This window comes from Anser anser, assembly GCF_964211835.1.
Source record: "Anser anser genome assembly, chromosome: 9".
NCBI classification, from domain to species: Eukaryota; Metazoa; Chordata; class Aves; order Anseriformes; family Anatidae; genus Anser; species Anser anser.
Window position 1 is genome coordinate 9,585,033 of NC_139729.1, and position 27,233 is coordinate 9,612,265.

Here is a 27,233-nt window from a genome sequence, read left to right on the forward strand (position 1 = left end):
TCTACCAAAAATGAAGGTCTGATTTCCCAAATTAAGTAAAGATATGGATCAGCAGTCTAGAAAAATAGCACTTATAGAACCATGGCCAAGGGGCAATTGCTTTCTAAATGCTTTAGCCAATGTCTGCCCATTCTTTTTTTTTTTTTTTAATTGATTTATTTATTTTTACATTCTGAAGAAATTAATAGTAAGATCACTGTTGGAAACTATGTAATTGTACACATGCCAAACAAAAGGTATGACTAGCATTGCTTTCTATGATATCATTTGTAGATTTTATTAGGACACATCATTGTGTTCATGTTCTTACGCAGCATATAGCAGAGCATTGGCCTAGCAGTTTCTGCCACTGACTTAGTCACTATAAACATTCATAGTAATTTATAAACCAAAGTTGTATTTTCAGTCTGTCAATACACTGGATATACAGTTAGCACCACCACCTCGCATCACGTTCAAAAAAACTCAAGGATGCAGGATGCCTGATGGATCAGACCTTTAGCAGAAGGCACACTGTTACAAGTGTGTCCTAGAACAACTGTTATTAGACATTTTCAGAGACTTAATCAGTGGGGAAGTTGCTATGGCAGAGTCCAAGATGTTCTGAAGTGCTGCAACCCCTGGACATAGCATTGCTTTGGCCTGCTTTGGGAACCCAGTGCCAAGACTTGAGAGAAATTTTAGACATTCATTGCATAAATGTGAACAAATTAAGACATTCTCTACTAACCAGAGACAGCTCTAAAATATGCACTATTTTTAAACTTGTTCAGAGATGTTACCAGTCTGATCTAACAAATGAAGAAATAGAGGTCCAGAACCATTCGTTGTAAACTAAGAATTTAGTACAGTGGAGGTGATAAACTTTCTGAACTATGATATTTCAACTGTACTATATACTGTAAATGTGGCACCAGATGTACTGTAATATACATCTAATTTAATTTTGTAAAGTTGTCTTTTATTTTACATAAGGAAGTACACAGAAAATATTATCTATGAAGGTTTACACAACCCCATGTGATGTGTAAAAAAACAGGTGAAAAATACTCCCTCCCATGTAAATTCTTGTGTAACTATTGGAACAGATGTTCATACAACCTAGAATTACTGACATATGTAATGCAATTGTCTACTTTAGGTTCCCTTGTAGCTTATTTCTTGGCAATATATAGCATTGGGACCTGCACTTGGCCCTAGTCAACCAGATATATGGAGAGGCTACTCATGTTGTGGCTGTCTAGCTGTTCCTACAGTTAAATGGATACCTCTCCTGACTGATATACAGACCTGCAGTTAATTGTGATTAAGTTCTCTTGCACTTAGAGTGGGAAAGGTCAGAACTGGTTATGGTTAAATACCATGGAAAGGTTCTAGGGAAGGGAGAAGGGTGAGAAACCTGTATATCTCAGGTTAAAAATACAGCTCTGCTTAAGTCAACTTGCAAAAAGCTGTCTACTTAAAGTGTTATTTATCACCTTATACAAGGTTGAGGATATCCCAATTGCCAAATCTCAGTGCATCAGTCATTTGTTTTGCTTGAAAGGACACCAAAACTTCTTTCCTTCGAGTTTCTAAATTATTGATTTCATAATCATGCACGCCCTCCAGACATCTCTGCACTCTTCAACCCCAAGGAAAGATAGCGAATAATGGAAAATAAGGAATCGACTCCAACTCTTCATTTATAACAGATCTGAATTTGTTAAGGCCACCTATATTTCCCTCTCATGTGAAATTTGAAACTACACAATAAAAAGATGGTTCACACCACTATCCACAATTAAACTTTGCATAATTCTTTTTTATGTTCAGTACTGACTCAGACCCTTTTTTGAATGTGGATTTCCTCCAATAGAACTTGGCAGTTCATAACCCTTAATTCACCAGATGTCTTCTAATTTTTGCCTCCAGCTCCCTGCAATCTTGTGTAACATTCATAAACTCTTTTTGAGAAGGTTGTAAGTGGATCAATTAACATCTAGCTAAGTAAATCCAATTGTTAAAAACTATTATTATTGTAGTCAAACAGACAGCTTTATTTCCCTTTGGGCCATTTGGTACAAGGGCAAATTTAGTGCTGTAGTTAGTAACTCGTGGCTTCTCAACCAGAAGCATTGTAACCTGCCTCCAGTTACGGAGAAGAGGCAAGCTTGGGAAGTGCTTCTGTAGTTCACATACATCAAATATAGAAACTTCAGAAATATTGAACTTGGAATATATTCTCTTCAAATCATCTAAATTACTTGTCATTATAATTGTAACCTCTTATCTCTACTGCAGCAACCAGCTCCTCTGGAAAAGGAAATGCTGTCTGTTCATTGCTTCCATGACGATGCCCTCCAAATACTGCATATAATATTAGCCATGCTGTTTCCTTAAACCCTTAACAACATGTTATCATACACTGGGATTTAAAATTGCCTCCATAAAATAGGTGCTTACTGAATGCATAACATTCAACAAGTACTTGACAAATATCAGCCTACTTTCAAAGCTTACTTTCAAAGCTACTTTGAAAGCCGAGTACCTTCACAGTGAATTTATATCCAGGCTTGCTCAGGAATCAAACTTCATATTCATTTTCTTGATCTTCCATAGAAATTCAGTTATAGTTTTATTTTAACCTTCATTGTGCCAATCCAAGGTTGCAATGACATTAGCAAGTTTTAAACATACTTTACACTAAGCATTCTTACAGGTTTAAGAATTAAATTGTCCACTGTCTCACAGCAGATTAGGCAGATGAGTAACAATTTAGGAGGCTCCTCACAGAAGGGACACTTGAGTCCTATACTTCCTCTCCTCTTCACCTGATTTTCAACTTAATTTAGCAATAAACTTTTAGGGTGACCTTCAGCTACTTTTTTTTCATGGTTTGTGTGATTATTCACCACCTGATCTACCCATGCCATTACATAAGAAAAACAGGAAAAGGTTTAATTCAAGTTGTGTGCTTAGACCATGTAATGATTAAGGAATAAGACTTGCACAGAGTGGAACATCAAAGAAGGTTCAGTAGGATTCAAAAAGCATAAAGGATCTGCAAATGCAGAGGATTTGATTTCAGGGTACAGAGCTGAAACCTTCTGTAGTGGCATGATCTGTAGAGAAAACTGGATGGTCTCTTAACGGTAGGAGGAGAGAGAAGGGTGAGAAAGAAGAAAAATTAGCACCACTAATATTTTTGAACGTGTTGATTACATAGGCTCTAATAGTGTAATCTGTATAGAAGACATTTTCATTTGGGAATTGATTTATTTTTTCTGTTTTATATGAATAATTCAAAACATACACATTAATTTTAGTGGGTGCAAATAAGTGTATACAATATTTATCTCAGCACTTGAAGACTAGGTATTTGATGTGAGTGCAAATCTAATCTGATGTATGCAAAATACATGTATATCTAAGAAAGGACTTAATTTTTTGTTTGTTTATTCTAGAAATCCAGGATTTCTTGCTAGATACCAAAATATTTTGCATGGAGTAAAGAATACAAATCAAATTCCATTATATAAAGAGGTATCTTTAATATTAAGTAATATTATGAAATTAATGTTAATTAATTAATAGTGAAATACCTTTAATGTCCTACAGCATTTCATCTTCAGATATGTTCTTTAGTGACATGTATGCAGAACACCAACTTCTGTGCTATGACTAAGATTATACCACAATGTTTTCCTAGGCTTTACTGATCTGTGACTCAAGCCAGAAGATGCTATCTTTATTTAATAGTCTTCACCATAATTTTCTTTCATAAAAATCTCAAGTCATTTTGGGGATCAATGTAAACATTTAACAAACACCACATCCTGTCAGCTGTTGAAGAAACATCTCTTTTTGTTTGCTTGAACCTGCCGCCTTCTATTACCATGTAATTCCTCCTAATTCTTGTACTGCAAGAAACATCACACAGTCATTCCCTATTTTCTCCATGCCACTCAGATTTTCTTTAACCCAAGCATCTTGCTAAGATAAGTGTTCTAACAGAATCAGAGTCACTAGGCTGATTCCAGTGTTTCAACTTGAATGCTTTATTCCTAGAGGCTTTTGTTTAAAGCACCAGAAGACCACAGTGCTCCCATTTCAATCCAAAACATTGAAACACTCCATGGAAACACATGCAAGAGCACCTCTTACAGTCTAATACATGTACACAGCTCTGGAAAACCAAATGGAAATATGAGTTAGGGCTGCAGTCTACATTTATGCTACTGTGAAAGATGGGAAGGAATTGCTTAGTGTGATCTATGTAACATTTTGATTTTTTAATAAGCATGAGCTGGCTGAACAGCAAATACCCTATAACAAGAAAGTGCCTTAGCTTCCTAAAGAGTCTCTTATGAGACTGAATCATAGAGGGTCACTGTCTACTAGCGTGGCGTGAATGATGTGCTCCAGTAGATACATCCACGTTCATCAATGCCTCCCATTTGATTGACTCCACTATATTAAATGTGCTAAGTGGACAGTAAAGCATAAGAGTTCTTCAGTACTACATAAAACTTTCCTAGCATGTATCATATTGTATTGTATTGTTTCTTGGACAGTCTCATCTGTAACCACATAAAAGATTCATGGCCATTCATTCTCTATTAGTAAAACATTTCATCTTGGTATAGTACCTATATGCTACTGCTGTTTGTATTTTAAGAAAATTTTCAACCTCAAAGCAAATGTTTATTTTAGTTATTTACTCCTGTCTGGCAAAAATGCATACAACAGTAGAGTCCCTTCAATACTCTGTAGTTTATTACCAAGACCCACACTCTTCTCTATATTAGCAGTTAATAAGAAGTATCCACACAGAACACTTAAGCAGAACAGCTTTTCAGTTCTTTGCCAGTCCTTTCAACAGGACTGCTAGAAGATTAAGTTTCTACACCATAGAGGCAGGATGAAATTCCCTCTTTCAAGAGCCACATTCTTATTAAAGGAGGGAAGGAAAGAAGGAAGAAAAAAGCCTGTGGTTATTGACTCAACAGTAATTTACATAACTGGAGACCATTTATCTCATTGTGCCAATTGGTACAACACTGTTCTAATGCTGAGCCAATTAAAAGGTCAATACTGTGATAAGAGCGTTTCAAATTTAAAATACTTTATTTAAATGTTCAACTAATTGAGAGTTCAAGATTGGAGCAGAAGCATGAGCAGTCAGCTATGGGGGCACAATCATTACAGAGTAGCTAACATTTAGAACTACTTGTGCCTGTGCAGAAATACGTGCAGCATGATTATCAGCAGTAGGTGTGGTTCTTAAAAATGCTTTTCTCTACATTGTGGAATCACTTTAACAGCTTTTGTGCAACAGTTTCACTTCCTTTCTTCCCCCCCCCCCCCCCCCATTCAGCTACACAAAGCCACACTACAGAAGTGCAGCGATAAAATACAAGATTGTACTAGAATTTAAAATGAAAAGTCCCTCTCTCTCCTGATGTTCCCACCCAATTTTTCTCAATTGCAATTCAGTGCCCTTATTGTAAAAAGGAGATACTTAGAATGCTATACAGGGCTTGTTAGGGTTCAGAGCCAATGCATATAGGACGAGCTTACTGAAATTTAACATTAAATCAAGTGCAACAAGACTCACAGCAGTTCATTGCTCCCCTTCTCTAATTTTAAATAAGCATGATTCAATTTATCTTTTCTTACCAAGACGCCGATGCTTACTATCCATAACCATTACAACTTCCAACGCTTCTCTCCAGCTGGGCATGTTAAGGGCAAGCAGAAGTTAACACATTTCAGTAATACTTCTGTGAAGTGACTGTGATCTTCCACTCATCCTGTCAAGAAACATGCTGCCATTCTTGATGCTGACATTTCCAAGTTTATTTTTTCGAGAGGAAAAGGGAAGAAAAGCACCTTTATATATATGTTACAGTAACACAGCTAGTATTCAAATACACTACCAAGCAGCTCCTGGAGACACCCATATTCAGGCACAACTACGTAACTCACTGCAATGTAGTCAGTCCTCTCCACTGTATTGATGATACCCATGTTCATTAGAGACACTTAATTACTCAGGACAATCCTTAAGGGACAGATGTGGTGTAAAATACCACTAGCTAGAAAGCTAGTCATCACTAGTCCTCTGTTCCAATACATATGTTCCATTATTTTAGATATAAACACAGAGACTTTCTCAGCTTCTAAAAGCTACTCACAGATTATTCTGAAAGAATTCTGCAAGACTAACTGATAAGTTTTAGACCTATTATACCTAAGAAATAGCAGAAAGCACAAAACACACTTTCACAACACTGCAGCAGTAGCACATCATACCAACTCTGCGAAGAGCAGCTTCAACCAATCTCAGACACGGGGGCTGACAGGAGCTAGACAAACAAGATCTGTAAACTAGATTTCACGCTGTCCTAAATGATGCAAAAACAGATGACTCATTCCCTATCAAACAAAACAGAAAATAAGAAGAACAGCAGAGTTCTCTAGGAAAATAGTCTCCAAACTGTGTGGTTCCAATTCTTCAATAACCATCAAAAAAAAAAAAAAAAAGTTATCCTTGTCAGCTTTTGGGCAAAGCAAAGCAAGGGAAATGTCTCCCAAAAACACACATACAGGATTATTTCACAGAATGTTTTTCTGCAACACAAGTATGATCCATTATCATGTATTTTTCTCACACAGCAAGTTTGCCTCATAAACATCAGAAGCATCTCATTACACAACATTCCATTTCTGTTTCCAGCTCCCAACATGGTGGTAGATATTTTTTACTGTATTTCCAACTGTATTTTGGTGACTAAAGAAAGACAAATATGCTTAACCTGCTGAAGGTCACTCAAAAACCCCGCCAGGTGCTTAACTATTAGTTGAAGTTAACAGGCAATAAATACCTATTTGTTTGAAAATCATGTGGCCTTTTTAGGGCAACCTTGTTCCCTCTTCAGCCACAAAAATGCTTTGAATATCTGGCCCAGTGTCATGCAGCACTTCCCACGCCTGTTTGTGTAACTTCAGGAACAGCAGCTAACTGCATTTTCATACACTTATTCCCCCAAAGTAAGTGAATGGTTTTCAGTTAAAAAACAAAAACAAACAAACAAACAAAAAACAGTTGTTAGGATTAGGCATTCTCTCACCAGACATGAAAGACTTGAAGGAGGAATGCCTAAATCTTTGTGGAGGCAAATGAAAAGTATGTCCTGAACTGGAACAAGTCCCCCACTTCATAATGAAGAAAAAAGCCCCACCACAACAAAATAATTAATAGCAAAATAAAATTTTATCATTCTTTAGAATAGCTTTCAGTGACAGAGCTGACCAAAGTTTCTCTACAGTTCTCCTCTGAAGCATAAAGGCTCAAGACACTGAATTATGTGCCTAACAAGGAGGGATTATAACATGAGACAGCTGTTACTTAGAAGCAGCCTTTAGCAAGGTTCCTTCATATTCCTTTCCTTTCTGGTAGAAGTGCTCCCTGTTCTTAGAAGATTCAACCATGTAACACTAGCCATGGGCCATTTCAGTCCTTATTTGCTGATATTTTATCTCTTTGCAGTGAAAGTACTTGCTGAAATAATAACCTTTTTTTTTTTTTTTTCCATTCTTTTTTTCCTTGAAAGGGCATCAAAACTACCTATAATTGCGCTGAGGTTGTCAAAAGTAGATATCTGCATGTTCATGTTTAATGCAAATGCTTTCACTTGTTGTAATTAGATACCTAAATTCAATGTACTGTCCACATCACAAATGCGCTTGAATGGGATTCTGCAAGGTACTGAGCTCTCTACCTTGATATAAAACACAATGCTACCTACTGACCGAAAGAAAAAAGTTACGTAGATGTGTTAGCTAGACAAAAGGTAGATTGCTCAGCAGCCTGCATGGTCAGACAGTAATGAAAAATGTATCAATGGTGGGAAGAAGAACAGTTTTGGACAGCTTTTGTTAAATCTGAACTTTCAAAGCATCCTATTACAGACTCCATTTAGTGAGTGTTTGTTTAACTGACACTATATAAAAGGTTGTAACAATGGTATGTTTTCTTTGAAACTGCAGATATCTCAGAGTGCCACGCAGTAATATAACCTTTACTCACATGAGTGAAGGATATGTTGTTGAAAAGAGATAGCAAATCAGCTTTCAAAGGCAATGAGCATATTCCAGTAGAATGGTAGGCATAAAGCAATTTACAATTGCCCGTTAGTAGGGCCTTCCAACCACTTTGTACTTTGCCACCATCTCTGTTACAGCACAGTGCTATTTGAATCCTTGGCACTGCTGGCTGAAGATGAAGTTATATAATTAGTAACAAGGAGGAAAGGGGATTTTTTTTCCTCCTTTCAAGCTGAATATTGTTATAACAGGCATTTGGTTTTCTACCTTTAAATGCCCCCCTTAATTATTTGCAATGTAGTAGCAGAGTTAAGATAGCAGAGTTAATTCATGCAGCAGCCCTGTCCCCCACAATGTTCACCCTTTGATTGGGAACTGATGGAGCAAAATCCCCTGACAACCAATACACTCTTTTCCTTGGCAGGGTTGTCTTTTGCTAGCAACAAAAGCAATTATAAACATCTTTTGACAGATATATAGCTTACCACAAAGTCCTTTATGTACGCTTAGCAAGTTACAAAAACCTAACCAGATATACATTTTTACAAGTAACACATTTAATTTTAACAAAGGACTTTGTTCTCTCATAGCTGTGAAGAGGGACTCCTCAGAAGGAGTGTAACAGTCCTGAGGAAATACTTCTCAGCTCACGCTCTTTTATTTCTGTGTTGCCATCACAGCGGCCAAAACTTGACACTTCACTTACTCCACTTTCACACATTCTGCATCTATGATCGTAAAAAAAGACATACTTGTTCCCGTAGTGGCACTTCTTTGATCAAATCTCAGTTCATCTGGAAATTCCCATTAGGTATAGAACAAGAGTGAAGCCAAACAACTAATAATGATAGCTACAAATACAGTCTGAAAGGGGCAATCGGATCAAATCTTTAAAGACTGGGAAGAGGTTAAAAAAGGTTTAACCTCTTTAAAGTTTTCCTCTTCTTTAAAGAGGGAGATATGGTTATTCTGTCTTTTTCACTCATCTTCCTAAATCTATCTTTTTGGCAACATTCTAGGCAAGCTGTTGTACTTATTATATAATGAATGTCAGATAAAAATAAACTGTTATGTCCATCAATAAGGACTCTCTTTTTCTTTCTTTCTTTCTTTCTTTCTTTCTTTCTTTCTTTCTTTCTTTCTTTCTTTCTTTCTTTCTTTTTCTTTCTTTCTTTCTTTCTATAAAATTTCTTCTAAAATACACATTTTAAGAAAGTTTATTTTCATTTGTATTATATTCTACATGAAATGTACTTGGTAGTTTTCACTTAAAATCTGAAACCTCCATATTTATTAATTCCCTGTTTCAATGTAGACATCCAGTGGCAATGTCAATAACTAGTTAGATACAAATGAACTTTACCCCTGCTTCACATGCTTGTACACGTATATGCACCCAGTTCCTGGAACTGCATGGCATCACTGCTATTACAGCGCTGTCACATCGGATGTCTGGTACAAATCTTAACTTCAGCAATGTATCCTGAGTTATATTCTGTGGCTTACCGTCAATGATCTTTAGTTGCTTATACACATGCTTACATATCCATTTGCAGTGTCAAGTTGCATTTTAGTATCAAGGAATATATAGATTCATTTAATTACATCAGACAATATTTGGATTTTTCAAATTACATTTTTTTTGCATATGACTATAAATTTCCATCTTAAATGCTATTTCTATTAAATATCTGCAAACATATAGATGGAAAGTCATCACAAGGACAGGCAGACATCTAAACACCTCTGCTACTACAGGGGATTATCTTCAAATAAATTCCAGGATTCATCAGGGAATTAAACACTGGTTTCATTTCTTGAGCAGGGTATGTTAGAATGAAGCCAGAGCCTTTGGCACCACAGCAAGAGTGCTACTGTGGAGCTAGAGATGCAGGCAGAAAAGAGTAACTACACAGCACTGTGAAAAAAAGAAAAAAGAAAAAAAAAAAAAGAGCTTTACAACACAGAATATCCCTTAATCAACAGGAAAAATAAAATCATGCCAAAGTTCTCAAAGAGATGCAACAACACAGGATCAAAACATTGAGTTCCCTAGAAGAGAATTTGCCTTCAGGGTTACTGGGCTAGAATATTTTTTTTCTAGCTGAAGTTTTAAAACTGATTTATGGCAATGATCTTTCAGAAAACATTTAGGAAACAGGTACACTCAGCTACCTAGTAATTTTTTTTTTAGGACTAGTATAACAGTTCTGTAAATGCCCTATTCTGGTAGCACCACAATGAAAGAAAACAAACTGGAAGAATTTTATTGTGTATTTTTATCAATATACCTGGGCCTAATTTACAGTCTTTCTGGGACAGTGCTTTTATGTCCTGATGATTATGACAAGAATGGTTTTAATCTTTTTTTAAATGGCTACAGTGAATTCTAAATTGTATATTAATTACAGCAGATGATATGGCTTTATCTGTTCATCTAGATTCTAGAACTTTAAGCAAAATGGGATTACATACTACAAATCTTTCCATCATCAAATTATACCACTTAGGAGATCCGTGAGAACTTGATGTCTAAGGTATTTGAAAGTACGCTTTTAAAGTGTTCTCCAGATGAGGCAAAAGAACTATTTCTGTTTGGTAAAATGGATTCTTTAAAATGTTATTCTAATGGATGAGACCCTGCATTAAAATGAACGTGATAAAGGAGATGCACATTTTCTTAGCTAAATTATGCTTGTCATAGAAGCATCAAAGAAAAATAAAACACACTGCTTTCTATAGATTTCTTTAATTCAAAAACTATCAATCAGTATTCCAGTTCAATGTCTGAGTAATACAACCTTTTTCTGATGATGATAAGAAGTGGCAGTTGCAATTACAAAACTTTGCCACGGAATAAATACAATTAAGTTATAGATTACAGTTACAGATATTAATGCATAGCTCATGCATGGAATTCAGATCTTGAAGAAATCTTTGGAGAGAAGATTTAAGCAGCCTTAATGTCAATGACAAAGCACTTAAACTGGGCTCAGGTTTTCAATCAACATTATAGTCAGCCCAGAAAGAAGTATGCTTTAATGGATAAAATAAAGGATTGTACTCTACAACTTGCTCTAACTAGTGGTTTATTTCATGACCTTGACAAAACCTAAGTTTTTCCAATTTTTCAGAAGTTAAATTTTTACCCGCTTCCTTGAAATCTATGGGTAGACAGCACAGAAAAACTCCCAAGCAGAATTAAGTAAATAATAAATTCAGTGTTGTCAATTTATTTTAAAAATCAAGGTCAGTTTTATAATTAGCTATTATGTATCTTCAATATACTTTTTCAAAATACAAATCACTTCTATTAAAGTAAGTTTTCAATCCAGTAGCATCCACTAGATGATTTCTTCCTAAAATAAAACTTAGTGACAAGTTCACGAGTACATTATGAAGTCTCTAATACTGAGCCAAAGCCCTCAGTAAGAGAGAAGGAAGGCTTCTAATTAATAAAGAGCATAATACCTGTATTTTAAACAAACAAGATCAGATGAAGTAGAAGAGAAGAGACTGAATGAAGACAATCATTGATCAAAAAACAGAAAAAAATATCCAATGTCAGAAAGCCTATTATTTTATTTCTAGAAGATTGATTAGAAACAGATTTCTGTGTTTCTTTGTTTAAAATGAATCTAGACACTGATGAAACATACCAAAATGGCATAATTTCAAGCTATGTGCATGTCCTCACCCTACCAGAGCATTTGCAACCAGTCATTATTGTTTTGTCAACAGATGTCAGACATGTTCCTCTACTGAGATGCGAATGCTGTTCCTCCTACCTTTTTTTTGGTGTCAACAACCCTTTTGTTGCTTCAGATTTCTGCTTTGGCATGATCAGCTAAGAATTTACATTAAATAATAAGTGTTTAGTCAACAATCATATGTGCAACTGGTCAAACTTCCTAATCTTCTCTGTAGGGTCCACACCTGAACAGACAAGCAAACTTAGAAGTAGAAACCAAGACTCTAATTAAGCCTGAGAAGGTGAGACACGCTTGATTATACCTGGTTGTATCAAACCTGGCAAGAAAGCTTGTGAGCTAGGATTATCCAAGGTAGTTTAGTGCCCTTTGATATTGGGCGACAGCAACCATTAATAACTGGGCAACCTGTTGCTGTTTGCTGAGCTCATTTTGCATATGATGCCTTTAATTTGGTCCTCTTCTGCTGTACTTCTCTCTCCAACTGCTCCTGCCATTTCTTAGTAAATTTTCTGCCCCATAGCTCATGCCTGTCTTAATCCAGCTGAATCCCCAAGGCCTGCTAGGCATTTTGCATACTGACAAGAAGCGGATTGCCTCCCTCCAAGTTACTTTTAGTTGTCATAATGTGACCACTCGTGTTTGTGCTAAAGAGAGCCCCAAGCCTGGTGAGACAGCACCTCTGACAGTTTTTGCAGTAGCAGCCATCACTGAATACATTTCAAGCAATTAATTTTCATAAAAATGAAAATAAACATGAGTCCACATGTGTTAACAAGTTTAAAATAATAATAGGTGTCTATGACCATGCTCCTTCTGTCTGAATCTTTCAGGGGAATTCAATTGCTGAGAACAACTTTAGCAGCTTGCCATATTTCTATGTGCTAAAGAGCAACCAAATAACCATAGGCAAAAGTCCCTGCTGGTAAGCATGTGGAGCGTGGGGCCTGATCAGTGGAGTATGAGGCATTCTTTCTCCTGTGATACATATACATATTAGATAGTTTTAAAGGAAAATGAAAGTGAGGTAAGGACAAAGTGGAAAACATACTACTGTCTCTTCGAAACGACATGCCCAGAAGTTGACAGAAAAAAAATCTGTTTTACCAGTAGCCTCTGTTCCTTCCACAGTTCTCTTAAAAGTGTCTTGCTGCATAAGCTTTCTCAAGGACAGTGCACCACAAGCTCTTTCAGCTAGCAAGAAGGCTGAACACTTTCAGACACCCTTATAGGATTTTTCATCCGGGCAGGAATTGGATACCATGAGAGGAACTGGAGGCAAGTGTTTGAAGTGTCTTTCATGACTGCTGACTCATTCCACAGAAACAAGGCTTGGGCCTCACATCTCAGTCCTGTCAGTTCAGGCTTTTTTATGAGATGTTCTTTTTCAAACTGCTGCTAATCAATATTGATTTGTAGGACAAAGGCAAGAAAAGCCATCTTCATTTCTTCACACACAACTAAAGACTGTCAAAGTTACTCAGGCTTTAACAATGTACAGTCTTCTGTCTTTTCATTACATTGTTTTATTTCCAAGGTCTTATTATTTGGCCATAAAACTTTTCCCTGGTTGAAACCTGACACACAAGCTGTGAGCCCAGAGCCTTTGTTTTTCACATACATATTGGAAAACATGAAAAAATACACCTAATTCCTCCCTTTCCCAAGATTCTGTACATGCCATACATGGCATGCCAACTGAGTTTACTGGTGATCTTGCCAGGAATGGGTGCTGACAACATGATTATCATGACAAGTAAAAGAAGACACTTTTTCTTCATTTCCGTAAATGCATACTCATGACATAGGAATGAAATGTTGTTTTGCTATTTGTGAGTTTTTCTCTATGTATGTGCTGCATAAACAATAAACACAGAGCAAATAGAATAATTCTTAAGATTTGAAGTTGATAATATGTCAGAATTTTAAAGCTAAAATGCAACGAGAGGCAGGCCAGTATAACTGGCAAGGCACAGTCGCAAAAGAACACTGTCAATACAGTGGGTCAGTGATCTGCAGACTTAAAATTATCCACACGGGGCTTTTATAAATTTGTGTTAACAACATCTGCACTGTCTATTAGCTCCGTATGATTTAGGCAGGCATTTAAATGTGGTAGAAGTTTTATTGCCTATCAAGATATTGATTCGTAAACTAAAAATTCTCTTTGTGGATCTTAACACAATGCTCTTTAAAAGCTCATGAAGCATCACAGAACTCTGTCAAGTCAATAATTCATGTTTTATTAATTCCCAACTTAGATGTTTCCTTGATTGGTTAAATTTAGTGTCTGTAAGCCAGTTGCTTATTTACCTGAAAGGCTCACAAGAGCTATTTCCATTCCGTTGAATAAACCTGTGCTTAGAGAGGTCCTAACAGGGAGTTTACAAAATACACACATAGAAAAAAAAAGTTATTTAAAAATAAAATAGTAAGGGATGGACACAAACAAAGCAGAATTGTGAAAACCTGTACAATTATATGTATATGCTATTAATTAATTAAGGCCTTATATGTACAAGACGATCTTATCTCATAATTTGTGTTCTCTGAATGGGGCTAGCTTTGCATATCTACAGTAATGGAACCATCTATTTCTTTAGTAGCTCATAATATATGTTAATTATTGATAATCACATCACATGATACAGTTTCAGTCACTTCCGCATCTTATCAAAATGACTGTTATACAGAAAGCAAACTACCTCAGAGCTAAAATCAATAAGCATATAAAAACTGTCACCGTGAGCTTCTAGCATATGCTCTGATTTTAGAAGGTGAATGTACACATTCAGTTTGATTCATTCCTTCTTATACATCCACCGCTAGGCATTTGGAGATATACTGAGTAGCTGCTTATAAATTGATCATCCCTGTAGTGCACTGAAGGAGGGAATAACTTCCAGTTGGAAAAACAGTGTGATAATGCTCTTAGAGATTATTATGCGTGTGCACAAGGCAACTGAAGTGATGTTGCTTATACAGCTGATTTTGAGTGTTTGTGAGTGGCTGACTTGGGAGTAATAACATTTTCTTTTCCTTGTTTTAAAAGAATCTTTCACTATCTACATAAAATGCATAAATAATGGGACTGTATTTATGCATATTGATGTAATGTGTAGACTAAGAAAGAAAGTACACAGAGACAGGTAAAGTCAAGCCTATTGCACAAATATTACATAATATCATGGTAGAACAATGTTTTAAGACAGAGCATTTCAAATTTGACTTTCTGCATAGCATCATTCATAGTGTTTCATCTCAAAATTCTTACAATGGAAGCAAATACATATGTGTTCAGCCCAGTAACTTGAGCTTGAAATGAGGCATATGTTTTAGAAAGTAACCTTCTGCACTGATCTCAAACAGTGATTAGTTTACCAATTTCCATTGGCAAACTGGTCTGTAGACAAACTATATGGTTACAAATGCAGATATCGTCCTATGCGCATTCATGCAGGAATTCTTCAGCTTTCAATCACTTCAGTTTCCTAACCCTCTGTCTGATTGAAAGCCCTCTTAATATCTTCTGTAAGTAGGGATCAAGATACTTCTCCCTCTCTTAAACAAGCTCTTTAAGTATCACTCAAAGGTATTTTAAGCACTGAACTCCCAGCAACTCTTAACTTTTACAGTTTTTCTTTTTTAACCTCTGTACAAATTTTCAGCCTCTGTGGAGTCCTAAAGTGCCTTCTGTGGAGAATTACATTTTAACAAAGTAAAAGCATATAGAAGACATTGTAAGAACAGTAACTTTTGAATTTCCTTATTTCTGGGTTGGAGTTCTAGATCTCTATATTTTTCTAGCAAAAGTTTTAATAATATCCCTGTTAAAAAATAAGTAAATAAAAAAGAGAGAAGAAAGAGAGAAGAAAAAGCAGGGAGCACTGGACTCCTGATCACTTCAATTGTTCCATTTGTACAGCTGTCTATAAGTTACCTTGATTAATTAAAGCCAAAGAATTTAAAGCCTTAGCTCATATTAAGTTGCTTTTAGTGCTTACTTTAATCTCCTATAAAGTTCTACTGCACGTTCAAAGTCTCTATTCAAACACATTCTGAATGTGCTTATTTGCACAACTTACATCTGTGCTTTTCCCCACAATAATGTAGTGCTGCTGGATGAAAAATACCTTCCTAACACAAACTGCTATGTTTCAGAGTAATTAAAAGCAATTAATAGGGTAGGATTGAGACTAATTATGATTTACTTTGATTTATTGTACATTTGCTAAACTTGCTGCAGAGTAGCCAATGATTTTGTTAAATCAAAGTTGGTGTAAGCACAGATCTTGGTATATAAATATTTGAAAATCAAAGGAAAGCAAATATATTTTCAACAGAAATATTTCCTTTTCTGTCCTATCTTGCATTTTTTACACTTTCAAGACTTCCACCAATTTTAAATGGGAGTTCTGGGTCTGTCAGCTCTGTAAGGTTGGTTCTTCACAGGGAAATGTCACACCTAGAAAGGAACTGAAAAAAAGAATTCACCTTGGGAACTTTAACTGTGCTGTACAATTTGCCACTGTGTTCAATATATCTCGAAGGTATCCCATAATAGCTAGTAGTTCTTTACAAAGGTCACTGTAAAATCATATCCTGTATTACTACGTATTTCAGAAGTGATCCTTGTCTGCCAGCTGTTCAACTGAACTTTGTTAATGAAGGCGAAGTTTTCTAGGGTTATCACTCTGACCCTTAAACTGTATTATTTAGAAAACCATAAAAAAAAAAAAAAGATATGAGAAGGTTTATAAAACGCTCTCCTAACAGGTCGTGTTTCCAGCTTCACCTTTTCATCTGAAGCTGGTTTTAAGCTCTTGCCACCATGCCTGCTGATTACAATGGGACATGGGAAATGGAATCCAATGAAAACTTTGAAGGCTACATGGTTGCTTTAGGTAAAATAAAAAATATTAACTATATAGATATATAGATAAAATGCTTTTGTTATATGTAAAATCTTTCTAAAAATTAATGGAAAAAATTTTATTTCTGTATTGTGCCTTGTGGCATAAGGGTTTCTGTCAATCACATTGAAAATGAAGTAATTGAAATGTACTTGCAATTATAGTGATCTGTAATTTTCAGAGAAAATTTGTAGCCAAAGATATTACTCTGTATTTAGATATTTTATTTTCATGCTTACAGTGGACAGCCCTCACAGGCCCAGTTGTGCCTACGCACTTCTCATTCCCAGCTGTTGTCTCATTGTTTTCTATCTAATGGTCATTGACATATATCTTCGGTTGAGCATTTGATCTTCATCTTGCTCTGACTTTTTACAGTAGCAGATGCCACTCTAAGAGTTATAATGATAAAAAAGATTTTTCAAGTCAAAGTACATTGTACTTTTCATCCAAAGTCAAGATCAGATTTGTGGCTTCCTTGAGCTTTGTCCAAACGTTTTTGATTCAAGTTACTGGAGAGCTAGAGAACTTGTTTGCTCAGATACAAAAATAGCTACTTATGTAGATTATAAAAACAATTCAGTGGTTCAAAATCAGTAATATACTGTGTAGCCATCTTCCACAAGTTAAGATAATGTATTTGTTAGGAAGAACAGTCTAATACACCAGGTAATCAGGTAATGATATCTAAATCCAACAATCCTAAATGCCTACACTAGTGATTGACTTGGGGATAAATACCAGAAAATGCTTGACTGAGATGAAAAAAAATGATGCTTTAGCTGAATTTTTACTAGTTTTAGTCTCATCAAAGAGTCCGTGTCTTAATTTATTTATCTGTTTAGACGGACAGAGAAGAAATACATGAAAACTCATAAAAATAAACTCTCATGATTTACCAACAACTATTGAAAGTATTTATTATTTCCTCAAAGCTTCAGCTTATATAAGAAAGAAAGGCAGGTTTCCCTATTCTGAGTTTTTAGCTTTTACATTTACAGAGAAAAGCCTGATGACTTCAGGAAAGTCTGTAAGTACTATACACAAACACCTTAGAGGTATATTTTTATATATATATATAAATAATAATAGTTAAGATAATATCATGAATTTCAGGAGAAAGATACACACTAATTGATGTCATATGAGAGAGCTGGGATTTGACAGTTACCTGTAAAGATATGCATCTTAACTGCATCCTTAGAACCATTTCAGTCAGTGGATAAATTATCACTTTGTTGTTATTAAATAAAATAAAATAAATTATTAAATTAAATAAAAAGTGTATTTTTTATCCCCTTCTGATCTTGTATTTCCCAATGGAAACGGGAAGAAAAATGGATGGATTCAGCCTACAATGGAGTCTGGACTACAGACATCTGATACTGAGAAGGCTGCTTAAAAAAAGAAGTAACAGTTCACAAGAATAAAAGCACTTGACCCACTCAATAGCCTAAGATAAAGGAGAAATAATGTGTTAGAATAAGGAATGCAACATAGATTTATTCTTCCTGGGAAATACTTTGATTCATTACCTACCCTGGGCACACTCTAATGGAGACGTACTCACTGAACTTTCTGACATTTTCAAACTACTTTCCCAATAACAACATCAGCAACTGGTTGGGATGAAGGAGTTGTTTGCACTAGTACATCATGATTTTTTGTGCATACATGCATATATGAGTTATACATCACAGTAGTGACAAACTGCCACTAAATTAGTGGGGAAAAAATTAAAAAAAGAAAAAAGAAAAAAGAAAAAAATAAAGAAAAAATAAAGATCCATATGACTATAGGTTATTTGCAGACTACATTCTTCATTAACTTGTGATCGGTGAAAGGAAATGAATTGGAAAAGGTGAAAAGATATTCTTCTGCTTTGTTTCTCCCAAATTTGCATGTGGTTGATATTTAAGTATTAAAATCCTCAGGTTCAAAGCACTCTGAGGCATTTTTTTTTAAATTCATCCATCGTTATAATTAATAAATATGTATTTCTATACTTTAATTAAAGAATAGTTTTGCCCTTTAAGCCAGAAACTTTGGTTTTATCGTAAACATGTTACAAAGTATTTTAATCTGCTATAATAGAACAATATATCATCTTTATTGCTTGTATTGTTCAACATGCAGTTATGAAAACCATGCTTTAATAAAACCTCCCAATTTTTCTCCAGGAGCTACAAGACTAATATATTAGTCAGAAATAGCATTTCTTTAGAAGTCTAGACAGTTTTTTTCCTCAGAGAGACCTAAATTTTATGTTACCTGGTTATAAATCAGACCTAGAGATACTTTTAATCCAACATAGTAGATAAAATATACCCAAGAAGTCTTGAATATAAATACTGAACAAGAACATTATTCCCCATGTTAAAAAATTCTCCTCAAGCCAATGCTCTCACTCAACTCGATTAGTACTTCACAAGTAGTATAATGAATCTACCAAAACAGAAAGGACTCCATTAGTATGTGGCATTGCTGAGTTGACAATGATTAATTCATATGCAAAACTACTAAAGGATGGCTAAAAAGCCACAACCATTTTTCAATCTCTTGCAGAAACATGTGAGATTATTTAATTTGCATATAGCACCTTATTAAGATTCATTGCCAGCTGTTCAGAAATATTTATTGCAGCTGGCAATGCAGCTGGCAATAGGTGGATTGTCTGGGGCAAACTGTCATGATGGTAATATATATTCTCCTTTCGATAACTTTCAATGTATTCAGTTGCAAGCAGTTGTTTACATTATGACGCTAGCCTTCATCATGAACAAAATAAGGATGTTAAGGAGATGAGCACTGCATAAAATGCAGACAGAACATTAAAGATGAATTGCCAAATGCTGTAGTTTGATACTTTTTCAATTTTTTACTTTGAATCATTATTCCTTTAACATCTAACTACAATTTATTTCTGTCTCTGCTTTTTAACTATAATAGATATCAGTTATGGGATTGTTTCTCTTTCATTCATTATTAAAACTTCTGCAATTTTTTAATTAATTAATTAACTTCTTGTATACTCCCACATATTATAGGTTCCACTTAAGAGTAACATGGCAAAATCACATTGATTATATAGTCATTTTAACATGCTTATTTTCTGAAAAGAAATATTATTCTGAGGACCTCGTGTTGGGAGTGGCCAACATTTGTAACCCCGCAGGACGCATATCAGTATCTTCATATGCCTAAGAGCTACTTGATTTATACTGCACGCTTGGAAGAGGGAAAGGCTCTCAGGCACAGCATGATAATAGCACTCCTGGCATCCCACAGCTTCATGCATGAGTGAGGCCAAAAAAGAAATGTAGGTCTTGTTATTTCACTTCCAAAAAAATCTGGAGATTCAGATAATTTAAGAAGCCAGCACGTATTAACTGCTGGTTGCATGTTGTAGCTCTGCTCATTATATTCCCACAGATACCCACTTAATAAGAAAATGCACAATCGGTGGAAGCTTTTCAAGTTGAAAGCCTTGCAAACACAAGTTGTTATTTTTAAAAGTTCTTTTTCTCTGTGAAATATTGCAGGTAAAGAGGTTATTTGAGAAATTAATTTATCGTTAAGTAAAGTGTCATTTTTATGATGTGTAAATGTAAATGATGACTGGTGACTTTTTTATTTTTAGTAACAAATGTTGGAATTTTGTGTGATACTCTCTTTTCTGTTTTTTTGGCAGATATTGATTTTGCAACTCGTAAGGTTGCAAAACACCTGAAACAAACAAAGGAGATTATTCAAGATGGAGACAACTTTAAAACAAAAACAATCAGTACTCTGAGAAACTACGAACTGAACTACACTGTGGGAGTGGAGTTTGAAGAACATACCAAAGGACTCGATAACCGAGTGGTTAAGGTATAGATGTAGCATCTGATTCATCTTTACACCACAATCAGCACCAGCAGTTCCAAAAAACAGCTGAATAAATGATAAAATTAATTGCCAGAACTTTACAGACATTAGTGGATTTTTATAAAGCACAAATAATTTGCATCTCAAGATAGTTTTCTTTTCTGCTACAAGCATTTATAATAAATACAAATTAGGATGCATACTCAGATACATGAGGACAATCATTAATAAAATATTTTTCTGATGGGGGATTTTTTCAGCTTTTCTATGATATGCCTTAATTTAGAAAGTAACAAAAGCAGTTTATTATTACCTATGTAACTTCCTTAAAGAAATTCTAAATTTATCATTTTGATTTTAGGATACTCTCTGTGTCAATATAAATTTTCAGCTCTGAATGGCTAGGTTCATATTGGACTTGTACTCTGAGCCTGCTCAACCTCAGTTGGACAGTTTAACAGTTGGACACTGTTTAAAATCAGGTGCACTCAGCTATTAAATTTAGGTTAGTTTGGGGAAGGGACAAGAAGAAAACGTGAGCCAAGTTACCCTTGGTACAGGTGCAAATGCAGGTCTGCAGGCAGTGACAGGCAAGAAGGCCTTGCAATGCATGCTTTGATCTTTCAAGGATTGGAGGAGTAACCCAAGCTCAGAGTTCCTGTGGGAAACTATGGGCATACCTTCAGACACCTTTCAGTGAGCTGTGTGGACAAGGAATGTTTGGATCAAGGACCTTATTGTGTGTTAGTACATCCCCATCTGCTACAGCAGAATCAGCTAGTAAGTCTTGTGAGGCATTCAAACCAGTCCATGTCAGGGAAGTCAGTAAGGAAAACAGATATGACTGTCAGTTAAATTCACTTATTGAATTCAGCTCCATGCTTCTGTTTAATTTCTGTTCTCACACCTAAAATACTTAAGCAAGATTTTTGAAGGTAGATAGATCTTAAATTTCCATTGACTGTCCCCTTCAGGGTTTTGAAAATCTCCTTGCACCACCTGCCTGTCTTGGCCATCATTCACTGAATTTACCCCTATCAACTCTTCTGACAATTACCACATCTTCCACTCAGCAATCAGCTCTCCTGTTCTTCTCCAGGCTGTCTTCTGCACCATTACCACTATTATCTTCCCAATAAACAAAGTTTCAGACTTTGTTGCGAAACTCTCAGTAGCTCAGATCAAAACTCACCGCCAACAAGGCCCATCTTGCTTTGGCAATTGCCACAGGAAAGCGGCAGCATAAATAACATGTTCATGTTTGAACTCACACAATCCTTCACTGGAGTGGCACAGATTTAACAGAGTGCATTGCTTATTCACTGTGGATCGCTTTTCATTCTTAAATCAGTTTTGTGCAGTGTAATTCCTATGACTTCTATGACTTCTTCCAAATTATTTCTCGGTCACAGCACTGCAAGCCATCAAATAATAAGACCCATTTTCCAGTATCAAATATCCCTATGTCTATTTTTTTCCTATCACTTTCTCCAGTGAGCACTGGGTGGGACATACTCCTGTGATGGGGTTTGTGCTTTAAACCTTTGCCCCCACAACTCTTTAGATCAGTTGAAGGCACTACTAAGGATCTAAGGAATCATCAGTTACACCAGTCCTTAAATCCTTAAATCTTTGCCACTGTCAAAGCCATTTTCTCTCTGTCTGGGCAAAATCACTTCACTTGCAGACTTACTGATTTCCTCTTCATTACCAATTATTTGGAAGGAAGGAAGCACAGCTTGTATAGTTGTTACCCTACCTGGTTTAATCACTTTTGTCTAATATTCTTTTCTGAACAAATTATATTATTTGTTTCCTAACAAGAGGAGGAGGAAAGAGGAAACACATCATGCCGTTGATCTCTGGACTGCTCTAAAATAATTTTCTGGTCATTTTATTAACAAAACAATGCCTCAAACACACTGAAGTTAGATAAAGGTAATAAAACTGCTAGACAACATGTAAATATAAAGAGGGCATAGATAATTTAAAGACCGTGTAGCTTAAAAATACTGTAAGTATGAAAGAAGTTAACTGAAATGGAATGAGTTTTGTCTTGTTATTAATAGAAAGCTCCCTCATAAGCGAAATAAATCAACCAGCACTGAACCAGAATATGAATTAAGCTCCCAATACTCTTGGAGATTTTTAATAACTGAACGTCCACTGACTGCAACTGGTCTGATGAGGATTTGCCTATGATACATGGTTAAATGTCTCCCTAATTTACAATGGTTCAAATCTAGAGCAATTCAAAGGAAGTTCCTCTGAATTTACTGTAGCATATCTAAGTAGAGAATTCATCCTGTAAAGAGAACTTTTCATTGCAGATATGATCCTCCTGCTCCTGGACAAGAATCAGTGTATCCAATACCCTATTAGTGACAGACTCTGAATCACACAGAACCACTGAATGGTTAAGGATGGAAGGGACTTCCTGAGGTCGCGTAGTCCAACCCATCCACTCCAGCAGGGTCAGCCGGGGCACATAGCTCAGTGCTGGGGCCAGTCAGGAATTGACTGCCTCTACAGATGGAGACTCCAGAAACTCCCTGTGCAACCCCTGCCAATGTTTGACCACCCGCATGGTTAAAAAGCAATCTCTTGTGTTCAGACGGGATTTCATGTCTTTTAATTTGTGTCCATTGTCTCTTGTCCTGTCAGTGGGAACTACTGAGAAGAGTCTGGCTCCCTCATCTTCATTCTCTTACATTAGGTATTTACACACGTTGATGAGATTCCACTCTGAGCTGTCTCTTCTCAAGGCTGAACACTCCCAGATCTCTCAGCCTCTCTTCTTACAAAAGATGTTCCAGAACGATTCCCCCATAGGGGAAATAATCCCCCATAAAGGAAATAAGACACCCCCATAAAGGAATAATCAAAAGATGAATTAACCGCATAGTGCTCCTAGAATTTTTGGATACCAGAACTTCCAGTGAGTATTTTCCCAATAGCTGGAATTTGTTCTGATAGATAGCACGAGCATTAACAAGATCCTTTAGGTCAAATAAGCCTTTGTATGGGATAGTATATTTGAGGAAGCTACTGTTGACCTTTTTGAAGGGAGAAATTCAAGTATGACCTCTATAACGCAGAGCAAGAAGTAGTTTAAACTTTTTTCACTGTAGGTCTAAATCCTTCAACTTCATGTTGCCCACAAAGTTGCAGCAATCTTATGAATCTGTACACTTCGGCAAATCACATTCTCCAGATTCTTGTGGAGACTAGGGGACTAGTCTCCGAAACTATTGACCTCCTGTTTTGTTTATTTGTCATCTCTGAGCACTAATACTGTTATGTCTTTCTGACCTCATATGAGTATGTTCAACAGCTGAGCGGTGCTGTGCCATCCACATGCACAGTTAGAATGGAGGTTAAGTCACACAGTCGCTCCTGCATCTGTCACTGTTCCACCTGGAGCTCACATCCAGACCCCTGTCCTTCACCTTCGATGCACCAGTGACTCAACTAAAATTCCTCTGTAAAAGTTTCTTTCTCTCTTTGGCTCACGATATCTCCGTTTAAAGTCCTCTTGTGAAAGTGCAGGAAAGATGATATAAAGTAAATAAATGTATTGTACAAGATTATATTAACATATACTTCCTCTTGTTATTTTATGCAGAGCTATAAGAAGTGCTAGCGCAGCACTATCTGGTATAAACCCGCAGATCTTTACTCATGAAACCTTATGATCTTTTTATTAGTGACTTTAAACAGCAAGAAAAAAAAATCACTTTCATAAAGAAAAAAAAAAAAAGCTCAGCAATTCACTAGGTGATATGAATGCTACCTTAGTGTATGTGAAGAAATACATGGAAATTCACTACAAAATACTGTAAAAGCTTGACATCGAAACAGTGATGTCATCTTGAAAGCATTCAGGGTTTTGGATGACTGGTTGATTTATGTTTTCTTAGGAGGAAAATGGGGAACGGTGGGAAGAAACTGTAATTGTTTCTTCTCATTGTTTGATTGGATGAACTTATTTTCATGTATTTGTAAGTTTCTTGTTAACATATCTCAGCTAATTACTTGATTCATGCAGACACTAGTGACCTGGGATGGTGACAAACTGGTATGTGTTCAGAAAGGTGAAAAGAAAAACCGAGGCTGGAAGCACTGGATTGAAGGAGACCAGTTGCATCTGGTAAGGGCTGATATACAGACACATAGCGCATAACAGACTGCAACAAAGTTCAGTTGTTCAATTTCAAAGGTTTTGTTACTTATTCTAGTTAGAAAGGTCTTTATTTAGACAGCTCTGATCTCTGAACTCTAAGGAAATCCCCCCTCTACTACATCTCAGGAATGCTCAATTTCTTTCCAACTGCTCCCAATTAAGACAAAATCCTGCAGTGCCTTTTTTGCTCCAGTCCGCTGCCCTCTGGCTATTAACCCTTCTTGTTACATTGCACCTCTAACGTCTTCTCATTCTCCTTTAATCACTGGCAGAAAAGGAAAAAAAAAGGAAAAAAAAAAGGAAACAAAAAGAAAAGAAAAAAAGGTATAGGTAAAAGATAGCAAGAAAAATGTTACTTTTGTCCTGAAAGAATGAAAGAAGTACTATGCAGGAACTATGCAGTGATCCAGATCAGAAATCACTCTCTGGATACTCAAGAGGATCCTGCAAGCAACCTACATTGCAATTATCTTGTGTTAGTACAATAAAAAGATAAAACATTCAGACATCTGAGATGGTAAACTGGGGCCCAAAGACAAACACAGTGAGCCCCAGAGAGGCCAGAAGGGCCATGCAGGAAATGAGCAGTCACTGGAGCATGGAAAGATTTCAAAATAACAGAGAATATAAATAATATGATTCCAGAGTTTCTTGGGAGAACAATCAAGAAATGGGCAAGACAATGTTGGATGGTGCAGTAGGTGGGTGCAGAAAGATTATGGAAAAGCATGTATTAATTTCTATCTCATTATATGCATCTAGATATCTACGCCTTGACAAGTTTACGCTGCAGGTAGTTGGTATGGCTAGACACATTGCCTGAAGTCTGTATGCTTGAAAGGTCGAGGCAATGAATTATAAAAACCATCTGTCACCTAACTGAAAGTCAACTGTCCAGATCACTTTTTCAAACCTATTTCAATACATATTCACATATTCAAAAGCTGACCTAACAAAGATGCTACATGCTGGCTCCAGCATTCAGCCTAAGACTGGGGGAAGCAGAGAGACCAAGCAGATTCTCACAAGAGTCTTCAGAAACTCCATGGCAGGTCAGGGCCACTTCTGGTCAAAAGGCCAGCTTCAGTTCACCTTCGAGTTGTATCTGGCACAGTCAGAAGACTAAGCCAGCTGAGTGCATTGCAATGTGCAGGTGTGCGCACCGTGTGCCACACTTCAAGAGATCAGCTGCAATACTGGGCAAAAATCCTGTATTGATCTTGCCACTGAAATACAGCTGGGCATATCTCTGAAGCAAATGTCCCCATCCTTTTGAAGTATCCTCCTTTTTTCTGTTTGTTTGGTTTAAATTTCCCTGTTTCAGTACTTCTCATGAAATATGAGGTAATGTGAAATATAAACTATTACAGTATGTTGTTTTAATAATTGAACATGAAAAAGCCTTGCATTAAAGAGCAATTTTTATGCATTTTTCAAGTTCATTCTTTGTAGAGCTCAATTCACATGTCAAAATCTAATTACTGCAACGTGTGGTGCATGCCTCCTGATTGGTCACATACAATTCACTATTCTTCCTTGTGTTCTCTTTTTCATAAGCATATCTTTGTAATGCAGTGGCACAGTTGTAGTAATTTCTGGGGAGAGCTGCTGGGTACGCAACTTGTAACACTATATTCTTACCAATTGTTTTAATACTGCAGGAATTGACGTGTGAAGACCAGGTATGCCATCAGATATTTAAGAAGAAAAAATAAAACTGACCAGGAAACAACAAAGATCTTCATCACACTATTGTGCTCTTATGTTTTGTTTAAAAAACAAGCAAACAAACCAGATTTGCAATAATTCTTTGACATTGCTGTTTGAATGCATTTTTGTGCATGTTTAAGGAGAGAAGCACTTTTTATGGAAATAACATCAAACTCTTATAAACATTATTTTTCTTTTTTTTTTTCTTTTTCTTTTTTCTTTGTTTATCAGTCTGGAGTTAAATAAAACTAATTGTCTTTCAAATAATGCTTTTCTACAATCCCTGTGATTCTTTCCAGAGGAACATGATGGGCTGGGGTCAACTGCATGAAGTTCAACAAGGCCAAGTGCCGGGTCCTGCACCTGGGCTGCAACAACCCCAAGCAGAGCTACAGGCTGGGAGATGAGTGGCTGGAAAGCTGCCTGGCCGAGAAGGACCTGGGAGTATTGGTGGATAGTCGGCTGAATATGAGCCAGCAGTGTGCTCAGGTGGCCAAGAAGGCCAACGGCATCCTGGCCTGTATAAGAAGCAGTGTGGCCAGCAGGTCGAGGGAAGTGATTGTGCCCCTGTACTCGGCTCTGGTGAGGCCGCACCTCGAGTACTGTGTTCAGTTTTGGGCCCCTCGCTACAGGAAGGACATGGACGTGCTCGAGCGAGTCCAGAGAAGGGCGACCAAGCTGGTGAGGGGTCTGGAGAACAAGTCTTACGAGGAGCGGCTGAGGGAGCTGGGCTTGTTCAGCCTGGAGAAGAGGAGGCTC

At 36.5% G+C, this 27,233-nt stretch overlaps 1 protein-coding gene across 1 annotated transcript; it reads left to right on the forward strand.

Annotated features, from left to right (window-relative positions):
* Positions 1 to 16,309: 16,309 nt before the first annotated feature.
* On the forward strand, positions 16,310 to 26,775 carry RBP2 (retinol binding protein 2). The gene is made up of 4 exons (XM_083849286.1): positions 16,310 to 16,705; positions 20,406 to 20,584; positions 24,630 to 24,731; positions 26,426 to 26,775. The coding sequence occupies exons 1-4, from the start codon at positions 16,633 to 16,635 to the stop codon at positions 26,477 to 26,479; spliced, it is 408 nt and encodes a 135-aa protein (XP_083705412.1). The 5' UTR covers positions 16,310 to 16,632; the 3' UTR covers positions 26,480 to 26,775.
* The last annotated feature ends 458 nt before the right edge of the window (positions 26,776 to 27,233 follow it).

What these genes read in the sequence shown, in the direction of transcription:
- RBP2 (XM_083849286.1), top strand. Translation starts at nt 16,633, where the DNA reads ATGCCTGCTGATTACAATGGGACATGGGAAATGGAATCCAATGAAAAC. An exon ending in AGGCTACATGGTTGCTTTAG is followed by an intron (nt 16,706 to 20,405) that starts GTAAAATAAAAA and finishes TTTTTTTGGCAG; the next exon opens with ATATTGATTTTGCAACTCGT. An exon ending in AAGGAGACCAGTTGCATCTG is followed by an intron (nt 24,732 to 26,425) that starts GTAAGGGCTGAT and finishes TTAATACTGCAG; the next exon opens with GAATTGACGTGTGAAGACCA.